At 57.8% G+C, this 24,096-nt stretch overlaps 1 protein-coding gene and 1 pseudogene across 1 annotated transcript; both read left to right on the top strand.

Moving 5' to 3' along the window:
* Nucleotides 1-1,555: 1,555 nt before the first annotated feature.
* Nucleotides 1,556-1,674, top strand: LOC136635358 (5S ribosomal RNA; annotated as a pseudogene).
* Nucleotides 1,675-11,397: 9,723 nt separating this feature from the next.
* On the top strand, nucleotides 11,398-22,416 carry MEX3A (mex-3 RNA binding family member A). The gene is made up of 2 exons (XM_066610352.1): nucleotides 11,398-11,914; nucleotides 21,311-22,416. The coding sequence occupies exons 1-2, from the start codon at nucleotides 11,398-11,400 to the stop codon at nucleotides 22,414-22,416; spliced, it is 1,623 nt and encodes a 540-aa protein (XP_066466449.1).
* Nucleotides 22,417-24,096: the final 1,680 nt, after the last annotated feature.

Here is a 24,096-nt window from a genome sequence, read left to right as displayed (position 1 = left end):
GCATCAGTGTGGACCCCTGTGTGGCAGTGGTGAAGACGACACATTTCCCTTATGTCACAAGCTGCTCATAAGGGTGCTCGTGTACTATTTGCCCATACAGGAATCTCTGGGGCAGCCACATTTGGAACACAGTGGGCCCTCGGAACCTGAAGGGGATTGGTTCTACGACACCCCCCCCAGTGGATTTGCAGATAATATTATCCATGGGGGGTGGGGGGTGTCAAGGTACTGCAAAGATGTGCCTGGGTGCTGTGCTGGTCCCTCCCTCCAAAGGATGCACCAGTCTCTTCCGAGCAAGAAGTTACTTCCAGTTCATGCCCATGACTTCCGGCTGCAAAGGAGGGAGTTCTTCCCACACCACACCATTAATTAGCCTGTGGAACTCACTGCTGCCAGATTGCTGTGATAGCTACTAGCTTAGATGACTTTCAAAGGGGGGTTGGGCAAAATCATGAAGGATTAATGGCTACTAGACATGATGACAGTGGGCCCCTGAACACAGGGGAGCTGTGGTGGGAGGGGGTGCCTTTCTCTCCTGCTTGGGGGCTTCCCAGAGGCAGCCAGTGGGGGGGGGCAATGTGGGAAAACAGGAAAGGGATGACTGGAGCATCCCTACTCACATCCAGGCCAGAAGAATTTCAGAAAGGAGGGAATGTCAGTCTGGACAGTGCTGCTTTACATTGTTCTCGCTCACACACATGTGTGCACAGCTGGGCTAGGTGAGCAGTGGCCACATTCTTAAGCCTCTGGGGAGGGAGGGGTGGGGCCTGATGGGACCCACCCCTGTTCACACAGCCACCCCCCAGCAGTGAGGACCCCCAGTGACCCCTGCTCCCCACCACAGCCTGCAAAGCTCAGGGGGTGTCACAGCAGCCACTGGGATCTCTCAGGCCAGCCTGGGGGCGGGCTGCTCCTGGGTGCTGAAAAGCGACTCCTTAGGGGGCGCTGCTCAACTGCTAATTGCTCCCCCCACTCTCTGCAGAGGCTCCCCGCCCCGAACCTCTCCAGGACCGAAGGCAAAGAGTGCAACGCTGCCATCTGGTGGCCAGTCGTGGTCACACAGGGAGGGACGTGCAACGGCGCAAACTCCAACTGGAGCATCAAGTTACAGCCAACTCTTCCCCTGCCTTTTGTTTCAGAGCAAGAACAAGCCAAAGAAAAGAGCAGGAGGTCTGGGAGAGAAGGGGGGGCCCTTTGCAACAGTGAGGTCGGAGAGAAGCCTCTTGGCACGACTTGGGCAGGGTGATGATGGCGCTGCTCCACGGCTCTTCTCCGCCAAAGCTCAGAGCAGGCTCTTATAAGAACCTCAGCGGAGACCCACTGGATCAGACCCAGGGCCCACCTGGTCCAGCTTCCTACATCTCACAGTGACCCACTAGGGTCCCACCAGCCACAGGAGACCTGCATCCTGGTGCCCTCCCTTGCAGCTGGCATCAGAGGCAGCCCACTTCTAAAACCAGGAGGTTCTGTGTGTTCACCATGGCTTGTATCCTGTGATAGACTTTTCCCCCAGCAGTCGGTCCAATCCGACTTTTAAAGGCATCTAGACCTTCAGGACAGTTTTTCCATTACCCTGAACATGCCCGATCTCGTCTGATCTCGGAAGCTAAGCAGGGTCAGGCCGGGTTAGTACTTGGATGGGAGACCGCCCGGGAATACCGGGCGCTGTAGGCTTATACCATGATCTCGGAAGCTAAGCAGGGTCAGGCCTGGCTAGTACTTGGATGGGAGACCGCCTGGGAATACCGGGCGCTGTAGGCTTATACCACAGTCTTTCGAGACTGAAGGTTGCCAACCTTCAGGTGCCATCACCACATCCTGTGGCAAGGAGGACAGAATGTCTATACCTTTAACCACTGTCTAGAAGAGGGAATTTGGGCAGGTGAGGGTTAGGGTCCACTGTTGCAAAACATGGAAGAGGTTTTAAAGATGCACCTGCCCCAAATTCCCTCTTCTATACAATGGTTAAAGGTATAGGCACTCTGTCCTCCATTGTATCTGGTCACCCTATTCTTCCTGTTCCAGTCAAGGGACCAGGAGGTGGCAGCTGGCACAAGGGGAAGGGGCATTTGGTGCCCCACCTCCCTCTGGTTCCTGGGGGCTTGGACTGGCTGACCCTCCTCTTGATAGCTGGGCCAAGAAACACCTTTGGCTCTTGGGGGGGGGGGGGAGCCTTTTCCAGGGGGTCTTGCTAGAGCCTCATTTGCATCTTTCCAGGAGACAGAGAACCAGGTTTTAATTTGTTTTGCTCTGGAAACTGCTTTGTGCATCTAACAATGTCTTCAGGAAACCCTGTCAACTGCCCCAAGAGTGGGGTCAAGGCAGCAGGCAGCTTTGCACAGGAGAAGGGGGAACAGTTGGCTTGGAGCCCCCCAGTTCCTGACCCCACATTTCGAGAGAGCCTGTGCTCGGCCTGCCATACTACCCCTCTGTTGTGGGAATGCTCACCTAAGCCATCCCTGGAGGAAAGTGGGGAAGCTCACAGGCCTCTCCGGTTTCCTCCGATGAATGAGAGGGGGTGGGGGCCACCAACTGGCGTCAAGCACCCGGGTTGCAGCCAAGGTGGCTCCAGTGACTCCAGTCCCTGGAGAGGGGAGGCAGCCGCCAGCTGGGGCTCTGGTGTTAAATGTCTTCAATGCGACCAAGGGCTCCCCTGCAGTTCATGGGCTGAATGACCCTCAGGCTGAGGAAGGCCCAGCACCCGTCCTCATTGGGCCCTTCCCCAGTGCTCAGCCAAGGCTGCCAGGTGGCTGTCTTCATACTGGGGGGCTGAACACTGCTGGGGTCAGAGTGCAAGCGCACTCCTTTGCAAGCGCACCACACGGCTCACACGTTTGAACATTCAGAGAGACTTTGCAGAGCCACCCACAAGCCATTGTGAAAGGCAGGTTTCAAGTCCGTGTGGCTGGATAGCTGCTGAACTGCAACCCCCTCCCCCAGCCCAGGTGAAGGCACACTGAAGACCAGGTTTCTCAACTCATGAGGGTTTTGTGAATTTCCCCTTTCACCTGGCAGGGGCGCACCAAAGCAGTCAGACACATTTTCAGTCTTTGTGGCAAGAAGTGCCTGGGACCAGGTTCAGGCGTGACACGAAACCCTAATCAAACCAGGGTTTGGTGGTCCTAGTAGGAGCTCAGCCTTGCACGCTGCCCTTTAGCACCTAATGGCACAGGACTGGCCTGTTTGTGAAGTCAATGGAGGAAATTGGTGTGGAGTGCTACCTGTCTCCATACACAACGGGACTCACTGCCTCCGTACACAGTGGGGCAGGACTGGCCTGGAGAGTGTGCAGGCGGGCCCTGCCCCAAGAAGCCCGCAGTCAGGTCTTGGAGGGGGGAGGGGCTATTTCCATCTACTGACTTGGATACCAATCAGGATCTACAAGAATTGAGGTGAGTTATTCCTAAGGAAACTGCTGTTAGTCAAATGGTCGGAAGCCTTTACAAGGTTGGTTTTTTAGATTTAAAAAATGCAGGAAGTGCAGGACGGCTTCTCTGAGAGCACTTAAACTCCTCAGTGGGAACAGAAATGGTTGGAGTTCAGTGCAGGCTGCTGCCCACCCACTCCACGCCCCCAGCGTCGCCCCTGTTGCCACAGCAGTGAGTTGTAAACAGACCGCGGCGTCCCCTGGTCCCACCAGGCCCTCTGGTTCCGCCGAGCACTTTGTTTTCTATCCTCCTGCCCTGCCCTCTGGGGTTGCTCTGGTGTCGTTCTCCTAACAAGCCGTCTCCGATCCAGACTCCCAGCAGGGCAAACTGTGAGACGCTCCCCAGGAACCCCTGGCCCCGTGAGCATCACCAGGCGGCTGAGGGAAAATGTCACAAAGGGGAACTCGGGGAGGGGGCCGCTGCACAGCCAAGGCTCCCCCCAACACCCACCTGTGAACGAGTCTGTTTGTGCACAAACTCCAAAGCTCTGAGCGTCTTGGCACACAAAGGCAGGTTCTTTTGCAAGCTGTCCTCGCTGTGCAGAGGGAAAGGGGCAAGCAGGCACTCCCCCCCCATGTCCCCACTGACTGTAGGAAAGGGGGGTTCTTCTTCCACCTCCTTCTGCCTGGCCTTCTCTCCACAATTCTCCTGAGTGTCTCCATCTCAGCACTCTTCCTCCCCCAGCTACACTCTGCACATGACAGGATCCCCATCGCCCAGACCAGACCAGGTTCTGTCATCTGTGAGAGGACCAGTTGCGTCTGCTGAAATTCCCTCTTCTATACCATTGTTAAAGGTCCAGGGTCCCTAAAGCTGAAAGTCTGCCCACCCCTGGCCTAGACCCCTGGCCCACCCCTGGTGCTGCTTCCCTGCTTGTCTCCCATGTAACTTCCTGTCTCGCGTGTGTCTCTGGTCCTCACGCCTCCTGGCCCTGAAATTCCCCCCAGACTGTCTTGGCCTGAAACATGAGCTCACCTGCTCATGAGCAGCACAAAGAGGGGAGCATCTGCTGCTGGGATCATCAGGAGGTTGGCACGGTCCCCTCGTACCAACTGGGTTGTTTTGGCACAGCCCCCTCCTCTCTCACGGGCTCTGCAGCTGCCAAGTGCCCGGCTGGTGTGCGGGCGCCACCTCCAGGATGCCAAGAGGCAGCCCCTCCCAGGAAGCAGGCCAGAAGGTGCAGGGAGAAAGGCGGACACACCTGGCTGCCTGGAGGGTTGTTTGGCTCTTCCTCCCCTCGCCCCAGCTCCAGGGGCCCCTCTCAGGGCTGCCAACCTCAGAGGCAAAGGACGCTTCAGGCAGACCCAAGGGCCGGATCCTGCCTTTGCAAAAAGGAGAGCAAGCAAGCTACTTTGAAAAGAAACTTGCACATTTCTTTACCTGTTTGTTCTTTAGTTTCTAAAGCCCTGTAAGTATCCAGGACTGACCACGGGGGGGGGGGGGCTGAGGCAAAATGCAAACTGACCCCCCCCTGCTGTCGGGTCAGCCTCTGCTCCTCCTGCTTGTACTGGAAAAGGAGGAGAGGGGTGCAGGTGGAGCCAGAATAGCTTCCACTCTGTCCTCCTCTTCCTTTTCCAGCCCAGGGAGTGGGAGGAGGAGGTGGGGTAGTGGAGGCAGGTGCCAATCTGGAGGGCCCCCCCCCCATCTGCTCCCTGAGGCAACCACCTCAGCTGGTCTCAGGGATGCGCCGGCCCCATAAACACTCACCTGAAATTCTCTAGCCTTCTGCAGTGACCAGAGTGTTTGGGATTCGAAGGGAAAGAGGAGGCAGCCTGGCTAACAAAACTCAGGGTTACAGCCCTCTAGGCTGCCCTCAAGTGGCAGCCAGGGACGCAGCCAGGGATTGGGGCCAGGAAAGACCCTCCCCCTTTATTCAGCTACTTTCTGTGGAAGACAGCCAACGACCAGCCAGGTGGGAGAAGTCTCTGCAGGACCAGGGATGGGCTCCAGCCCTCAGTCCTGGCTCAGGAAGAGGCGGGGCAGCTATGCTAAGAACATGAGAACGTCAGAAGAGCCCTGCTGGATCAGGCCGGGGCCCCCCAAGATCCGCTCCCAGCATCTCACAGTGGCCCACCAGGTGCCCCAAGAGCACAAAAGACCGCAGGAGATCTGCAGCCTGTAGCCACTCCCTTGTGCCTGGCATACTGAGGAAGCCCACTTCTAAAACCAGGGGGTTGTGAGGGGGCTTAGATGCCCCCCCAGGGGTCTTCTTTGCAGAGCCCCAGCCCACTAATGCTTTGACCCCATCAGTCCCCCCCCCCCACTCCACAGGTCCAACTCCACAGCTGTCTTAAGGGACAAAGGGCAAAGTGTGGGAAGCAAAAGCCCTGCGGCAGGGGTGTCCCCACTGGGGGTCTGGGGGCATGAGGAGCCCCCCAGAAGGCTGGTTCCAGCAGTCAGCAAGGATACCCAGGTGCTGGGCAGCCCTCTTGCTGCTCGTCTGGCACCGAATCTGCCGCACTGGAGGGAATGTTTGCTCCCTTCCTCCCCCCCCCCACTGGCTGCCCCAAACACTGGCAAATGAGGTCACATCCTGCCCTCAGACTCTTGAAAACCCAGGAGGGGCTTTGGGGCACAACCGCCTCTCAGGCACCTGATGTACATTGTCGTTAGGGCCTGGCTACAAAGCAAGAATGGATCCCAACCTTCTCTGGAGGTTCACACACAACCCTCCTCTCTGCCCTACACTTCAGGACAGGCAGGGAGCCACGTGGCCCCACAGGCCTGGAACTGCAGCCTCCCTCAAAGCTCCCCTTGGTCCTTTCCTGGTTGCTCATATCTGTCCACCCTCAGTCCTTATTCAGAGCAGCGATTTCCAACCTCTTTTTGGCAGCACGCTGGTGCGACCCGAATGGTCCGCAGCGTGGGGTTCCACAGCACCCAAGGACTAAACCCCAGCGGTCCTGGGCACAGAACGTGTCCTCAGTCAGAACCACAGCTGTCCTGATCCAAGACCGCAGCTCTAACCACTGGGCACCCCACTGTGCCCACAGCATTGCTGCAATGACCAGTTCTGTACTGCAGGCAAAAAAAACCAAAGCACAGGACAAACTCCACCAGTTGGTGAGCCCATCAGAGGGGTTCACAGAGAAAAGGCAGCCCTCCACGACCACGCTCAGTGCCAGGCTGCCAGTGGCACTGTGCGCACTTTGTAACACACGTGTGTTTTATGTAAATATCAACCCCAAAATACAATCGCCAAGAATGTCACGCGCGGACAGCTCCTTTCAGGTGGAGATGCCGCTTTTCTAGAGCCCGCGGGGCTGCCCTCGGCAATGGCAGGCAGGGCAGGGATGGAGCCACTGCAGGTGCCCAGAAGCCGGAGGCCGGCCCGCCTCCTGTCCAGGAGGATCCTGGTGGCTGCTTCTGCTTCCAAACTGTTGTGTCTGCTGCAGTGATAGACAGCCGAGAGGCGCCTGGAGTGGGCTTGCACTGGTTTCCCTCCAGGGGCCACAGAGCTGGCGAGCACCTTGCTGGCTTCGTCCTAAGGATCATCAGTGCCGGGGCAGGAAGGGGGGAGCCCTCTGCCCTTTCCTGATCCGTCCAGACAAAAAAGTTGCGGGCGGGGGGGGGGAGAGAGCTGCAGCCAGGCCTTACCTTGCCAAATGACCCACACAGCAAGAAGGCCCCCTCCATTGTGGACTGCCAGGCAGGAGAAGCCTGAGGAGTAGTCCCCAGACTTGACTGCTTCCCCTCACTCCACACACCTCCATCCTGAGAGCGGGGCAGTTCCTCCGAGCAGAGCAGAGCAGAGCAGAGCAGAGCGCTCGAGGCTCAGTGGGGACTGGGCTTCCTTCCCTCCCTCTCTCTTTGTCAGCATTGTCCCTCTTCCCCCCTCGCCCTCCTCCATGAGCTCATTCATACAAGCCGGCTCCATGGGCGAGAGACATCTGTTTCAACTCAGGAGTAGCGGGTGGGGGTGGAAAGAGCCTTCCAGCAACAACACAAAGAGACCCTCCCACCCTCAATCGCCCCCTTCTTTCAAGAAGAAAAAAAAATGCATCTGCTCCCCCCTTCCCTGGATTTGGGGAAAGCAGCAGGAAGAGCTGCGGAAGAGCCCCCCTTTCCTCCCCACCACCTCCATAGTCCTTCTCACTCCTGTTCAGAAGGCAGCTTGGGGAGTGGGGCAAGGCCAGGCCTGCAATGGGGTCTTCCTCACATTTGCATTGTTCCAGCAGCAGCCGGGGGGGTTGGGTGTTTACCCCCCCCCCCGTGCAACCATTTCTCTTGCCCTTGTCCTGCTTTGAATTTTGTCCACCCAGACAGGGGGCACCTGTTTCTGGGCATGTGGTGGAGACCAGGACCTCTAAGAGGGATTTTATCTGGGGCTACAAAGCTTCTCTTGGGCCCTTCTCCATTGGATCCAATTCCTACACATGACCATATACAGGATAAAACGACGTTGGCTGACACCACATGTGAGGGCCAGTCTTCACCTTTGCTGAGATCCCAGGACGTCTCCAGCTCCCCTCCTTTGGTTCCTGGACCCCCTTTGTGACCCTGGGCCTGTACTCTCACGGGCCCTGGTGGGACAGGAGCACGACGGATAGGAGGACACTGCACAGGTAATGGAACATATTGCAGGTGTAAAGAAGGGTGTGCAGGGAGGGTGCTTTAAGAGAACACTCCCCCCCCATTTGCATGCAGAAGGTTCTCCCACATTCAATCCCTTCCTGAATCTCTGAGTGGAGCCTGGGGGGCGGATTCCTGAACCTGAGACCCTGGCAAGTTTGCGATCCGCTTCGACATGCACGTCGGGGGAAGAATACCGGGCAAATCTCTCACAAAAACCCTTGACTTCCGACGGGCCGACTTCCCTCAAATGAGGAGGCTGGTTAGAAGGAGGTTGAAAGGGAGGGTAAAAAGAGTCCAATCTCTCCAAAGTGCATGGAGGCTGCTTAAAACAACAGTAATGGAGGCCCAGCAGAGGTGTATACTGCAAAGGAAGAAGGGTTCCACTAAGTCCAGGAGGGTGCCCGCATGGCTAACCAGCCAAGTTAGAGAGGCTGTGAAGGGTAAGGAAGCTTCCTTCCGTAAATGGAAGTCTTGCCCTAATGAGGAGAATAAAAAGGAACATAAACTGTGGCAAAAGAAATGTCAGAAGGTGATACGGGAGGCCAAGAGAGTCTATGAGGAACGCATGGCCAGCAGCATTAAGGGGAATAATAAAAGCTTCTTCAAATATGTTAGAAGCAGGAAACCCACCAGAGAAGCGGTTGGCCCTCTGGATGGTGAGGGAGGGAAAGGGGAGATAAAAGGAGACTTAGAGATGGCAGAGAAATTAAATGAGTTCTTTGCACCAGTCTTCACGGCAGAAGACCTCGGGCAGATACCACTGCCCAAACGGCCCCTCCTGACCGAGGAATTAAGTCAGATAGAGGTTAAAAGAGAAGATGTTTCAGACCTCATTGATAAATTAAAGATCAATAAGTCACCGGGCCCTGATGGCATCCACCCAAGAGTTATTAAGGAATTGAAGAATGAAGTTGCTGATCTCTTGGCTAAAATATGCAACTTGTCCCTCAAAACGGCCATGGTGCCAGAAGATTGGAGGATAGCAAATGTCATGCCTATTTTTAAAAAGGGAAAGAGGGGGGACCCGGGAAACTATAGGCCGGTCAGCCTAACATCTATACCAGGTAAGATGGTGGAATGCCTCATCAAAGATAGAATCTCCAAACACATAGACGAACAGGCCTTGCTGAGGGAGAGTCAGCATGGCTTCTGTAAGGGTAAGTCTTGCCTCACAAACCTTATAGAATTCTTTGAAAAGGTCATCAGGCATGTGGATGCAGGAGAACCCGTAGACATTATATATCTGGACTTTCAGACGGCGTTTGACACGGTCCCTCACCAAAGGCTACTAAAAAAACTCCACAATCAGGGAATTATAGGAGAGGTCCTCTCATGGATTGAGAACTGGCTGAAGACCAGGAAACAGAGAGTGGGCGTCAATGGGCAATTTTCACAATGGAGAGAGGTGAAAAGCGGTGTGCCCCAAGGATCTGTCCTGGGACCGGTGCTTTTCAACCTCTTCATAAATGACCTGGAGACAGGGTTGAGCAGTGAGGTGGCTAAGTTTGCAGACGACACCAAACTTTTCTGAGCGGTGAAGACCAGAAGTGATTGTGAGGAGCTCCAGAAGGATCTCTCCAGACTGGCAGAATGGGCAGCAAAATGGCAGATGCACTTCAATGTCAGTAAGTGTAAAGTCATGCACATTGGGGCAAAAAATCAAAACTTTAGATATAGGCTGATGGGTTCTGAGCTGTCTGTGACAGATCAGGAGAGAGATCTTGGGGTGGTGGTGGACAGGTCGATGAAAGTGTCGACCCAATGTGTGGCGGCAGTGAAGAAGGCCAATTCTATGCTTGGGATCATTAGAAAAGGTATTGAGAACAAAATGGCTAATATTATAATGCCGTTGTACAAATCGATGGTAAGGCCACACCTGGAGTATTGTGTCCAGTTCTGGTCGCCACATCTCAAAAAAGACATAGTAGAAATGGGAAAGGTGCAAAAGAGGAAGAGGTACTAAGATGATTACGGGGCTGGGGCACCTTCCTTATGAGGAAAGCTAGGGCGTTTGGGCCTCTTCAGCCTAGAAAAGAGGCGCCTGAGGAGGGACATGATTGCGACATACAAAATTATGCAGGGGATGGACAGAGAGATGCTCTTTACACTCTCACATAACACCAGAGCCAGGGGACATCCACTAAAATTGAGTGTTGGGTGGGTTAGGACAGACAGAAGAAAATATTTCTTTACTCAGCATGTGGTCGGTCTGTGGAACTCCTTGCCACAGGATGTGGTGCTGGTGTCTGGCCTGGATGCCTTTAAAAGGGGATTGGACAAGTTTCTGGAGAAAAAATCCATTACGGGTTACAAGCCCTGATGTGTGTGCGCAACCTCCTGATTTTGGAGGTGGGCTACGTCAGAATGCCAGATGCCAGGGAGGGCACCAGGATGAGGTCTCTTGTGATCTGGTGTGCTCCCTGGGGCATTTGGTGGGCCGCTGTGCGATGCAGGAAGCTGGACTAGGTGGGCCTCTGGCCTGATCCAGCGGGGCTGTTGTTAGGTTCTTATGGCCCTGGGGGCAGGCCACACCACTGTGGGTGTCCAGAGAGGGTGGCTGCGCCTTGGAGGTCGGCCCCGGGTTCAGCTCCCTCCAGGAGGGGCTGGGAAGGCCCCCTCTCTCCCCGCACCCCGGCAGCTGCTGCCAGCCAGTGCCTGGCAGCGGAGAGGCCGCTGGACTCGGGCAGGCGGCTCGCCACGGCCGGCGGGCCAGGAGGGCAGGGCGCCCTGCCGGGGGAGCTGCTGGCCGAGCCGGGCTGGGCGAAGTCGGCGGCTCCAGTGCCCGCTTCTGCCGCGGCTGCCAGGGCAGGGGGCGTGCGCGGCCGGGCGCGGGACTACATCCCCCAGCAGCCTCGGCCCCTCCCCGCGCCGCAGCCAGGAGAGCGGAGACAAAGAGGCGCCCGGACCCCCGGCAGCCCCCAGGTGGCCCGGCCCCCGCCGCCCCGGCTCCTCGCCCGCTGCCGGGCTGGTGCTGGGCTGGGCGGGCGGGCGGGCGGGAGGGAGAGAGCCGCGCTCTTCCTCCTCCTGCTGCCGCCGCCGCCGCCGTCCGCACCACACCCCCTCGGCGGCCGGGCGGCGGGCAGGCGGGGCTCGAGCCAGCCAGCCAGCGCGGGGCACCCCGTGCCCAGCCAGCACCCCTCGCCGGGCAGGAGCCTGCGGGGCTCGGCCGCGGCCTCGGAGGAGGTGGGCGGGCCGCTCCCGCGCCCCTTTGTGCCTCCCTCGCGCCCCTCCCCCAGCTCTTTGTTCCCCTCCCCCGCCCGCAGCCCCCTCCCCTCCCCTCCCAGCCCCGCCAGCCAGCCAGCCAGGCGCGCAGCGCAGCGCAGCGGCAACCCAGCCGCGGCCGCCCGCCCGCCCGTCCCGTCCAGCCCGCCCGCCCGCCGGCCGCCCGTCCGCCATGCCGAGCCTGGTCGTGTCGGGGCTCATGGAACGCAACGGCGGCTTCGGGGACCTGGGCTGCTTCCCGGGCGGCGGCGGCAGCGGCAGCGGCAGCGGCAAGGAGCGGGCGCTGCTGGAGGACGAGCGGGCGCTGCAGCTGGCCCTCGACCAGCTCTGCCTGCTGGGCCTGGCCGAGCCGGTGGCCGCGCCGCCCGCCGCGCCCGCCGCGCCCGCCCCGGCGCCCGAGGACGGGCCCCCCGCCGCGCCCGCGACGCCCCCCGCCGCCCCGCAGGCGCCCCCCGCCGCGCCCGGGCCCCCGCCGCCGCCCGCGCCCCCCAAGGGCGCCCTCCCGCCGCCGCCGCCGCCCCCCCCGCCGCCCGCGCCCCCCGGCGCCGCCGCCGCCGCCGCCCCCGAGCCGGGCAAGCTGTGCGCGCTCTACAAGGAGGCCGAGCTGCGGCTCAAGAGCAGCTCCAACACCACCGAGTGCGTCCCGGTGCCCAGCTCCGAGCACGTGGCCGAGATCGTCGGCAGGCAAGGTGGGTGCGCGCGCGAGGGGCCTGGGCCCCGCCACACTGCCCCGCGCGGACCGCTCCCTCCGGGGCGGGGGTGTGGCCGGTCCTGCCGGCGCTCCGACGGGAGCCGGGCCGGCCGGGGGCGTGGCGGCGCAGGTGGCGCGTTCCCGCGGCGCTGTCCGGAGGCGCCCCCTCCCCGTCCGCGTTGGGGTCTGCGGAGCGACCCCCGGACGGGCTGCGGCAGTGGTCCTCGCCGGCCGCGCGGGAGGAAGGGGCGTGCGCGGCCGCCGCAGCCGCCACCTGGAGCTCCATTGTCCGCGCCGGGACGGGGCTCTTTGTTCCGCGGGCGCCTCTGCGCAGCCCCCCCCCGCGCGGAAGCCGGCCGAGGAGGCGCCGGGGCCCCTCGGGAGTAGGAGGGACGGAGGGGGTCTTCCCCCTGGGGGAGGGGAGGGGAGGGGCGCTCCCGCACCCGGTGGATGGGGGGGCTGGCCCAGAACCCAGGCGCCCGGGAGGAGGGGGCTCCAGCAGCCCCGCCGCCGCCGCCACAAAGGAAGGGCTCGGCCCCATTGTTCTTCCTGGGCCGGAGAGGCCCGCGCTTGGCTCTCTGGCCGGAGCCCTGGCAGAGCAGGCCCCGCAGGGGAGACCCCTTGGTGGGGGGAGGGGAGGATGACTCCCTGGGGGGGACAAAGGCGCCCGCGCTCAGCGTGCCCGCAGGAGACCCCCCTTCTTCTCATCGAAAGGTGGGCGGGCGCAAACACTGAGGGGGGTGCCAAAGGGGCAGCTGGGGGCCACAGCTGCGGGACCCCCAGTCGGGACTGGAGTAAAGGCCTCCTCCCCTGGCATGGAGGCGACCCCCACCGCTCCTGCTGAACTGCGGGCACCCAGTCCAGGCTGCTTCTCCCCTGCACAAGAAGGGTCCGTTCTGAGTTCTGCATGCAGGTGGGTGGAGGCGTGTGGAAGCCTGCGTGGGGTCTCCTGCGCTCCGCTCAGCGGGAACCATGTTTCTGAAAGGGGTCTTGCACGTTCTGGACTTTGCCAGGGAGCAGAACAACCCCGTCCCCAACTGGCGCAAAGGACACCTGATAATCCCCTGCGGGGGGGGGGGGGTTTGCTGGTGCAGCGAGGGCCCGTTGACTTAGTTATTGTGTAGGTTCCCAACGTGCTCCAGCTCAAGGCTTTGTGGCAGGGAACACGCGGAAAGACTCCAGCCAGACAAAGGCTGCTGGTGTTTTGAAGCCTGGAAAGGCTCAGGCCCAGACTTGGAGGGGTCTCGTAGGCTTGGTGCTCAGGAGGTGGGTGCTTTCGGTCGGTCTCAGATGTTTGAGGCCAAACAGCCCTCCTGGGACTGTCACTTCAGAAGGCAATGGGGAGGAATGCATTGTCCTGCCTGTGGAAAGCTAGCTGCTCAGGGGGAAAGATCTTACCTTGGTCCTGGTGTGCTAGTTGTCTTTGCTTTCGCATACACACAAGTAGGCAACCATGAGATTCCCCCCCACACACACACACATCGCTCCCTGAATTAGGAAGAGGTGCAGTTCTAGGCGAGCTGCAGCGCATAACTCTTTTGAACACAAAAGAACATAACTCTTTTGCCTTCTGTCTGATGAGGTGCTTTGGAATGAGTGCTGGCCCGTCCCTGAGGCAGACTGAGGCAATTGCCTCAGGGACCTGATTTCTGGGAGTTGGCGCTTACAACACAGGTGGGGCCTTTGGGCAAAATGGGTGGCTGTTATGTGGGAGGCCACGCCTCCCCTCCTCTGGCAGGTATGGTCACTTGCTGCCCAGGGTGAAAACAATGCCCTCAGACCTGGCCACGCCCACTCTCTGTGGAAGCCCAGCCCCTTGTGGCACAGCGTGGCTGCTTCACAACATGCTGGGGGCCAGGCCAGGCCACAGCCTTGATGCCGCACCCGCCTCCAGGAACTCTGTCACCAGCTGGCTCCAATGGGAGCCACCCTTTCCAGAAAGGGCAGTGGAGCAAATTGCTGAGGGAGGTGGTGGCAATCTGCCTCACTAGAGATTGCCAAGCAGAGGCTCAGCAGCACCTGCTGGAGATGCTCCAGGAGCACTTCCTGCTCCGGACTAGATGGCCTTGTGAGTCCCTTCCAACACTAGGATACTATGAAATATGCCGCATGCAGAGAATGGCCAAACAGTCCTACCTGAAGAGTATTTCAAAGGGTCCCGCGTGTGGTCTCCCAGCATTCCTATCAGGCTCACCCAGTAATCTTCCCATACTACAGACATACGTACTACAGCGAATGAACATTGAGGCCAAGTCAGTGAGTGGCTTGCAGGGACTGGTGTCTGAGTCACATTTCCAAACTAGGATTCCCTGACTCAAGCCCATGGAGTCAGCAGTGCTGACCTGGACAGGGTTCCTGACAGGGAAAGGAGGCAGTCTCTGCCCCTCTGCCCACGCAGACTGTTGCCCCCTCTTTTGCCACGAGGACCACCCCTGTTTCCTGCTGCTGTTGAAGAAAGTCTTCTGGAGAGTGGGAGAGAAAACTGCTTTGGGCTCTTGGAAAACATCCTGTGATTTCCCTGCTGGAGAAAACTTCCTAGGGAAGCTCCTCGCTTAGGAACTTGCGAGACCCTTTGACCCAGGGCAGGACCTGAGGCCAGTCTGCCGGGCGAAGGCTCAACCCTGGGCACGTGCAGTGAGAATCGGGGAGTTTGCTCCTGGGCAGGTGTGAACAGGTGTGTTTTCTTCACAGTTGTGTGGAGTGTAGGCGGTGAGCTTGGACCCAGTGGTGTAGCTAAAGGGGTTCAAAGCACTAAGTTTTGCAGGGAGCTTCATAGTGGAGTACAAGCAGCCCCTCTCCCTCCCCTTTGGAGCCAGGCTCCCACTCCCCAGAATGCCTCTCCAGGGGAGGGAAAGGGGCCACTTGCATGCCGCGGTGAGGCTCCCTACAAAACTTAGAGCTCTTCGCGTTTTGCACTGCTCAAATGTTGGGCATTACAAACTGGGGCTCTCAGGGCGGGACTGCAGAGGCTTCCAGAGGGCCCCCCACCTCCCTGCACCATGGAACGCAGAGGCTGGGACCCAGGGGCTCTTGGGCCAGCCTGCACTGGAGCAGGGGCAGAATTCCAGACTGCTCCGTCTGCAGGTCTTGTGGTGCTTGTGGGAAACCCATCGCAGCCTGGCCAGGGAATGATCCGCTCTGCTCAGCGTTCCTCTAGGGTGCGTGTGGATGATGTGCTGCGTGTGAGGGTTTGTGCGGGTGTCTGTATGGGACAAGGCAACAGTGACACCCCACTCCACAGCACCAAGTGGTGCCAACCAGAATGGGCCGCCTCCCTCTCTGTATCAAGGGCAGCCTGGAGCTCCGGAGACAGTGCCCGGGAGGGAAGGCCTAGCAAGGACACCTGACTGGGCAGACACCTGAAAATGTAGGCCCAGCCTGGAAAGTGGGGGGGGGGGGTGTCCTGAGCGCTCTTGATTGATGGGCCCTGAAACAGGTCAGGAAGGCAGCGGAGATGCAGCAGCTCTTCAGGTGGAAGACGCCTGCGGCCCAGTGAGAGCCCCCCAGTATGGATCCAGGGGCAGAAGCTGGCTGGGGAGGGAGCGGCCCAGAAAACAGCTGCTTGTTTACATCCCAGAGCATTTGTGAAAAGATCCACGTGTTTGTTTCTGGTGGAATGAAGGGGAGACCAGCCGTCCTCTCTGCTTTCCGGCCAACTGGTTGGCTGGCAGCCCTTCCGGATGGCAGGCAGGTCTGGCCCTCCCCGAGGCCAGCTGAGGGAGCCTCTTCAGGCAGCAGCTTGCCAGGGGCCACCCACCTGCTCCCCACTCCCTGAAAGAGCAGGACAGGAAGTGTGGAGGAGGAGAGCAGTGTGGGACGTGCCTTGCTGGCCAGGGAGCCAGGCGTTGCGTAGAAGGAAGAAGTATGTTTAGGGAAAGGGACAAAATTATTTTTCTGTGGGGAGAGGCAAAATTTGCCCTGCCCCGTTGGATTTCTGAAAGAAAAACCAAAGAGAAATTGCGCATTAATGTGTTCACCTTCAACTTAATGGAAGTTTGCTCTGAGGGGAATTGTCATAAGAACAGCCCCACTGGATCAGGCCATAGGCCCATCTAGTCCAGCTTCCTGTATCTCACAGCGGCCCACCAAATGCCCCAGGGAGCACACCAGATAACAAGAGACCTGCAAGGCTTCCTGGGAATTGTAGTTTAAGAACATAAGAACAGCCCCACTGGAGCAGGCCATAGGCCCATCTAGTCCAGCTTCCTGTATCTCACAGCGGCCCACCAAATGCCCCAGGGAGCACACCAGATAACGAGACCTGCAAGGATTCCTGGGAATTGTAGTTTAAGAACATAAGAACAGCCCCACTGGAGCAGGCCATAGGCCCATCTAGTCCAGCTTCCTGTATCTCACAGCGGCCCACCAAATGCCCCAGGGAGCACACCAGATAACGAGACCTGCAAGGATTCCTGGGAATTGTAGTTTAAGAACATAAGAACAGCCCCACTGGAGCAGGCCATAGGCCCATCTAGTCCAGCTTCCTGTATCTCACAGCGGCCCACCAAATGCCCCAGGGAGCACACCTGATAACAAGAGACCTGCAAGGCCTCCTGGGAATTGTAGTTAAGAACATAAGAACAGCCCCACTGGATCAGGCCACAGGCCCATCTAGTCCAACTTCCTGAATCTCACAGCAGCCCACCAAATGCCCCAGGGAGCACACCTGATGTCCTTTGTGTATCAATAGGTTTTTGGTCTAGATCAATTCACAACACTAAAGAAACCCACCTCCATATTTAGGAAATGCCCTTCCTTCGGGTTACCACAGAGATCCAGCAAGGAGGCAGGCAACTTGGGGGGGGTGCAACTTCCCCCTTGCTGCCTTTGCTGAGAATGTTTTTCTGCAGTTCTTCTGAATCGTCACCTGCTTTGAAGCCTTAGTTCACAGCCATGAGGGCTAGAAGCTTGACTTCTTCTTAAAAGAGAGAGCTGGTCCTGAAGCAGCTGGTTGGGTGCCCTGTCCTTTTGCAAGCTCGCAGCGTAAACAGAGCCTGGTGCGAGCACAGCGACAAGGCCTGCCCCCCGTGGTCGGAGCTCAGAATCTGCTCTGGTGCTCCCGTTGGTGCAAGGGGGGGGGAGGCACCTCCCTGGATCCAGCCTTTGTTCTCTGCCTTCTGCTGCAACACGGCAAGTCTAAGGCCAGAACGGGCTCTCCAGTGCCTGGGGCTGTGTGCCCAAAACCACACGGCTACCAAGCCCGAGAACAGCAGGAGAGGGCAAAATCTGCGGAGAGCGTGCAGAGTGTTTCCAGGAGAGCCAGCCTCTCTCTGTGCCGCCTGCTAGAAATCTAGGGCGCCGCTTAATTCTCAACTTAATTCGCCATGCTCCTTCCCCTCCCGCCTCTCCGCCAACCCAGGCCTTTGTCCTCCCCCTTGGCTTTGCACCTGCCTGAGCCGCCTTCCCTGTTCGCCCCCCCCCACAGAGAGCGAGGCAAACACGTGCCTCCGTCATTGATGGGCACACCCACTCGATATACCGTATTGCGCCCAGCCTCTGTTGGCGTTCAAGCTCCGCGCCTCGCTGCCGCTGCCCTGAGCGTAGCAACAGTTGACGCTGTCAGCGCGGCACGCCGAAGAGACCCGCCCCCGTGTTTCTTTCTAGCTGTGTTCTGTAGAATCAGATCTGCTGCAGCACCGACTGGACTCAGGAGCTTCCCTTTCTGCTGCTGAGTGGCTTTTTGCAGTCCTTTGCCGGTTCCTGTGCCAGGGTTTGGTGGCGCACAAGAAGGGGACTTGTTGCTTTCTCCACAGGCACCCAAGTCATGCATTGCAGAAATCAGTCTCTTCTTATTGCCCAGAGTTCCAAGCGTCCTGGTTCGACCGGGCGGAGAAGAGACAGCAGGTGCGCCCAAATTCTGCTGGTCAGGTGCACACCGGAGACCTTGTTTGCCTGCACTTGAGAGTGCAGAGTGGAGGGGTGCCAGCCTGTGTGCCTGAGCGGAACTCCTTGGAGAGCTGGAAGTTGGACCGTCTCTCTGTGCAGCCTTTAGAGCAGTGTTCCTCACCCAGAGCGTCACGATCCCAACGGGGTTGTGAAGCCTCATTTGGGGGTTCGCAGCAGCCTTTCCGAGACTCTGCAAGGGAGGGTTTGGGTCCAATCCAGTCGTGGCTCTGCCTTCTCCAAACTGAGTTCTTGATCCACTCCTGCACGGCCTCGTCCCACTGTGGAACTCCTTGCCACAGGATGTGGTGACGGCATCTGGCCTGGACGCCTTTAAAAGGGGTTGGACAAGTTTCTGGAGGAAAAATCCATTATGGGTTACAAGCCACGATGTGCATGTGCAACCTCCTGATTTTAGAAATGGGCTATGTCAGATGCAAGGGAGGGCACCAGGATGAGGTCTCTTGTTATCTGGTGTGCTCCCTGGGGCATTTGGTGGGCCGCTGTGAGATCCAGGAAGCTGGACTAGATGGGCCTCTGGCCTGCTCCAGTGGGGCTGCTCTTATGTTCTTAACTACAATTCCCAGGAAGCCTTGCAGGTCTCTTGTTATCTGGTGTGCTCCCTGGGCATTTGGTGGGCCGCTGTGAGATACAGGAAGCTGGACTAGATGGGCCTCTGGCCTGATCCAGTGGGGCTGTTCTTATGTACTGTCTTGCCTGTGAAGACATAAGAGACAGAGGGAAACGGCAGGCAGGGACTGGGGTGGGCAGGTCAGGAAGGGGGCAGGATGGCAGTGGATCCCCAGTCTCATTATTTATTGGGGTTATGGCATGAAAAAGGTTTAAGACCACTGCTCTAGGGTGTTTCCTTGTTAGAAACCGGGGAGTGTTAGTGTTATGTGTGGATAGAAATGGTTCATGCTGCAAGCAAGAGATGTGTGCAAGAGCCAGCCTTGGGGAGTGGGGAGCCAGTACAACAAAGTTGTGAAGCTGTTAGCAGGTGCTTGTTGAGGACTAGATGCTTGTTGGACTAGGACTAGATGCTTGAGGACTAGGACCTTGTTGAGGACTAGATGCTTAGAATGGGCATCACTGATGTGTTGGAGGTTCAGCCTCTTTGTGCCTTTTTTCCTCCAGCCCGCAGTGTGTGCCCGGCTGCTGATTTGTGCCAGTGACTGTGCAAAAGGCCTGATGCGTCCCAGTGGCAGATACCCCTGCCTGCCTTCTTTGTGATGCGCCCTTTCTCTTGAAACCCTTGAAACCAAACAACGTGGATTTATCAGTGCCTTGTTTACAACTGCAGGTAGCTGGAGATGAGAACTCAGTTGATTTGTGTTGTCCTTTTATGTTGGAGCGGAAATAGCCTTGGGCACTGATTGAGATTTCGGGATATTTTATGTGCAGGCTTGTGTTGCCTTTGCACCTGTTTAGCCATCATGGTCCCGTCCCCCAAGTACGGGAGTTTGGCCAGAGTGCCGCAGGTCAGAGTGCCGCTCTGTCGGAGATCCCAGACAACCTTCTTTGGAGAGAGGGGACTGTTGTCTGTGCAGCGTGTGCTTGCAGTGGTTGTGCTCTGAGGGTCCTGGGGCGGGCAGGACCCCAACACCATCAGTTCAGCAGCTGGAAGCGAGTCTGAATCCTGCTTTGCCCCCAAAACCAGTTGCACCCAAGCCACGGACTAGCGTGTTCCTTCCTTTCCCTGTTTCTCCCCCAGCGGGGCAGATCTGTTCTTGCTCACTCTCTGCTGTGTGGAGTTCAGCAGGGATGAGCCGAGACTTGGGTGACCCTGATACATGTTTTTCACGGCTCGTATGGGCTTGAGTCAAACACTGACTCGGGGCTCAGACTGTACCGTAAAAATGAAAAGACTCGAGTCCAGACTCGCTTTTCATGTGTCAAAACGACTCACAAAACGACTCTGGGCGGTCACGTTGTGACTCGTTTGCAACTCGAGTCAAGGGGACAGAGACTCGGGACTCGAGTCTCAGCGCTGTGGCTCCAGCACAACCCTGGAATCCAGCAGGGGGTCTCCCACCCTCCACCCCTCCTTGGAGAGGTTTCCCCGGGACATGGCCAGTTGCAGCCGCGGTCCGGCTGCAGGCCAGACCTGAGTACTGTGGTGAAGTTGGAAGTATGTCCCGGCTGCCTCAGGTGCAGAAAGGCCGGCAGCTCACTTGAAGGGGGAGGGCTCTGCAGGGTTCTGTGTGGGGCTTGTCCTTGGGTGCCAGTAGTCCTTCTTGTCCCCGGCTCCAGCATGCCCTCTGCCTTCCTGCCTGAGCCTGCAGCACCCTTTGTCTGGATGCCGGGCCGTCCGCAGACCCTCCCACCTTGCCTGCTTTTGTCCCTTCCTGGCTCGCCCCTCCCCTTCCCTCCTCTGCTCTCTCCTTGGCAGCCTTCCTCTCCACAGCCCCCCTTTGCCCCCTCCCCCCCACTCATATGACAGTGTTTGTCCCCAATTACGCCTTTGCCTCGCCTCCATTTCCTCCCATCTGCGCCCAGCATGGGCTTCCCCCTTCCTTTGTCTCGCGCCTTCTCACCCTGACCCCTTTGTTTCACCTTTCCCAGTCCCTCCCCCCAGCCTCCCCCACTGGCAGCATCCATTAGGCTAGGGAGGGTCTTCTTTGTGCCCGTCAAGACACGGGCAGGGTTGTTTTGTCTCCGCCGTGGCCACCGGACCACGGCTCTTTACCGTGCAGATTCCTGGCCCCAGCGCCATCGATCCTGTCTGTGCTGAGCGCTCGGACCCCCCCCCCATGAACCTCCTCACTGCGGTGGTTGTTGCAGCTCCTGCCAGTCCTTCGAAATGCGTGGAGTGGGGGGGCCGTCTTGCCCTGGGGGGGCGTGTCCCGCCTTGGAAAAAGAGGCCCTGCACTGCCTTTTTTCAAACTGCTTCCAGCCACCAGGGGCAGGCTTTGCACCAGTGGTTGTCAGGCCTTTGAAGTGCATGCTCTGGGTTGAGATGGGCAACTTGCCTGGGGAGGAGAGAGACCCCCCCCCCCCCGCAAGCAAAGAACACCAAAGGCATTTTGAAAAGCCCGGTTCAATCTGGTTACCGAAAACCGACTTAACTGCAGGTGGGCAGGAGCTTTTGTGGACTCAGAGGACGGGGCTGCAGTCTTAAGCCCCATTGACTGTCATGGGACTTGCATCTGAGTAGAACTGCTTAGGAGTGGGTTGTTGGCAGTGGCGTACAAAGAGGGTGGTCAGAGGTTCCCAGCCCTGGGTGCTGGGCTGCGGGGGGGTGTCCGAGAGGCCACCCCAAGATGGCAGCCGCAGTGGAGGTGACCCTGGTTTTAGCAGTGGTTTGGCTAGCACTGGCCGCAGCTGCCCACAGGCAAAACTTGTTTATTAGTATGATTGTGCACAGGAAGTTATAACGCTTTATATAAATATAGAACGTACAACGTTGCTCACTGATTATTGCCTGGGCACGTAAGCAGTGAGTCTGTCAGGAGCAGGACAGACACAGAGGCCCACTGACACCTCCCCTTTGTTTCTCCTTTGCCTCCAGGTTGCAAAATCAAGGCTCTGAGGGCAAAGACCAACACCTACATCAAGACCCCGGTCCGCGGCGAGGAGCCCGTCTTCATGGTGACCGGGCGGCGGGAGGACGTGGCCATGGCGCGGAGAGAGATCATCTCGGCCGCCGAGCACTTCTCCATGATCCGGGCCTCGCGCAACAAGGCGGGCACCAGCTTTGGCAGCGCCCCGACCTTGCCAGGGCAGGTCACCATCCGAGTCCGGGTCCCGTACCGGGTGGTGGGCCTGGTGGTGGGGCCCAAAGGGGCCACCATCAAGCGGATCCAGCAGCAGACCAACACCTACATCATTACGCCCAGCCGGGACCGGGACCCCGTCTTCGAGATCACGGGGGCCCCGGGCAACGTGGAGCGGGCCCGCGAGGAGATCGAGACCCACATCGCCGTTCGGACTGGCAAGATCCTGGAGTACAACAACGAGAACGACTTCCTGTCCAGCAGTCCCGACTCGGGCATGGAGAACCGCTACTCGGAGGCCTGGCGGGTCCACACGCCCGCCCCTGGCTGCAAGCCCCTCTCCACCTTCCGCCAGAACAGCCTGGGGTGCATCGGCGACTGCTCCGTGGACCCGGCCTATGAGACGCCCCGGCTGAATGACCAAAACGACTTCAATTACAGTTACCTCTTCCCCAACTACGGTGTCAACAAGCAGGATCTGTACTATGGGATTCCCGAGTCCGGAGCCCCTTTGTGGGCCGGGCAAGAAAACACCAGCCCGGTGTCCGTCCTCTTCTCCAAGCAGCAGCGCTCTAGCAATAGCAGCTCCCTCCACCCCAGCGCGCACCGCTCCCCGTCCTCCTCTGTCCAAGAGCCAGCCCTCTCCGGTCTTCCGCGCAGGTCTCAGGGGGAGCCCTTGCAAGGCTTCTCCAAACTGGGGGCTTCCGCCACCACCCGGACCTCCCTCTCCAGCAGCCGGGAGTGCATGGTCTGCTTTGAGAGCGAGGTCACGGCGGCCCTGGTGCCGTGCGGCCACAACCTCTTCTGCATGGAGTGTGCCGTGCGGATCTGTGAGCGGACCGACCCGGAGTGCCCCGTTTGCCACGCCGCAGCCACTCAGGCCATCCGAATATTTTCTTAAACAGAGACTGCCTTCGAGGAGTTGGAGTGAGGAGGGGTGGGAGGGAGGGAGGGGTGTCGGGGTGGGGGACGCAGAGAATGAAGTGCATCCGAAGAATGAACAAAACAAATTAGAGAAAAGAAAATTAATTTAAAGAAGAAAAAAAGAAATTATTTTAGGAGCAATGTATATTATTTTTTAAGGAAATAAAAAATGATAATGGTGGTGATCGGATAAAATGGAGAAGCCAGAGAGACGTGGAAAGGCGTTTGCTCCGAGCAGCCCGTGGGGGCCGTCGGCAGGCGGAGGACTCTCTCTTCACGTGAGCACGTGGGCCAGGCGCGAGCGGCGCAGGAGGCGACGTGGCGAGATTTGGGCTGGCGACGAAGCGAAGTCCTTGCTGGAGTGGCAAGGGAGCACCCCCCCTGCGCCACCTGCTCGGCCGTGGTCCACACGCAGTCTGAAGCTGCAGGGACGCCTGGCAGGCGAAAGCTCGGAAAGGAACCAAACCGGCTAGGAAGGGACACAGGGACGGAGAGGCAAGAGCGTAACCATCAACCTCTGGGAATGTGATCAAACGAGGGCACAACTGTATTACCTCAAACGTTTAAAGAAAAAGCAGCTAAAGACCTTTATATTCTTTTTCCTCTATTTTTTTCCTAAGAGAAAGAAATTAAAATGAAATTACGTTAGAGCCAGTTGCAACGAAGAGGGAGGGGAGAAGTGGGGTTGGACGGACCCCTCGCAAAACCCTCCCGGCCGCTTGTTACATTTTCATTGTGAGTCTTCTGAGCCACCGCAAAGGGTTTTTTGAACTTTGATTTTCCTTTTCCTATTTGAGCAGGGATTTGTTCATCGAGTAAGAATCAGGAGTCACTAACAGGGTATTTCCAAAAAATCCAACACACACCAACTTCACATCCCAGCCCCGCAAGCCAAGGCTTCGGCCTTCCTGTTCCGGGGGACTGCCCAGGGCCGTCCGCCGTGTCTCTCCATCTCACTCCTCATGTTGCCAAGCGATGCAATTTCAGTGGTAGACGCACACACGCAAAAAAGAAAGAGACACTTTTTTCCTTCCTTGCTTTCTCTCTTTTGATTTTGACGACGACGACAACAGGGTTTGTCCCGCACCCAAACCTAAGAAGAGACGATCGCACAACACTGGTCGTGAGTCCGCTTCAAGTTAACCCACATCCCGACAGAAAGCAAAAAAGAATATATATATGTATATATATATATATGATGTGTGTATGTCTGAGTGTGTGTGTATATATATACACATATATATATATATATATATGAGCGAAACCACATGTTTATATATAACGTTGTCGTCTTTTTAAACTGGACCAAAACTTTTGTTACTCAAAACCAAGCAAACAAATGGAAACAAAAAAGTGGTAAAAGTATTTCTTGACGGACCAAAACCTCTTTCACTGTCCTCACCTGGATCTTCCGGAGGCTGCTAGTTTTCTATATTCTATTTTTTTCAGAATGAGACAAACAGACACGTGGTCAGAAAGAAAGAAAGAAAGAAAGAAAGAAAGAAAGAAAGAAAGAAAGAAAGAAAGAAAATAAAATTTCAAATTGCCTTGTTGAACATCCTGAATCATTTCAAGATATTTGACTCCTGTTCTGGTTACATCCAGTAGTTGGGCATTTGGAGAGATGGGCTCCCCCCCAACTCACCTCTCTGCCAGT

Source organism: Tiliqua scincoides, chromosome 15 (genome assembly GCF_035046505.1).
Source record: "Tiliqua scincoides isolate rTilSci1 chromosome 15, rTilSci1.hap2, whole genome shotgun sequence".
Classification (NCBI taxonomy): domain Eukaryota; kingdom Metazoa; phylum Chordata; class Lepidosauria; order Squamata; family Scincidae; genus Tiliqua; species Tiliqua scincoides.
Note: the sequence above shows the minus strand (reverse complement) of the source record. Positions and strands in the feature narration are given on the sequence as shown.

What these genes read in the sequence shown, in the direction of transcription:
- MEX3A (XM_066610352.1), top strand. Translation starts at nt 11,398, where the DNA reads ATGCCGAGCCTGGTCGTGTCGGGGCTCATGGAACGCAACGGCGGCTTC. An exon ending in CGAGATCGTCGGCAGGCAAG is followed by an intron (nt 11,915 to 21,310) that starts GTGGGTGCGCGC and finishes CTTTGCCTCCAG; the next exon opens with GTTGCAAAATCAAGGCTCTG.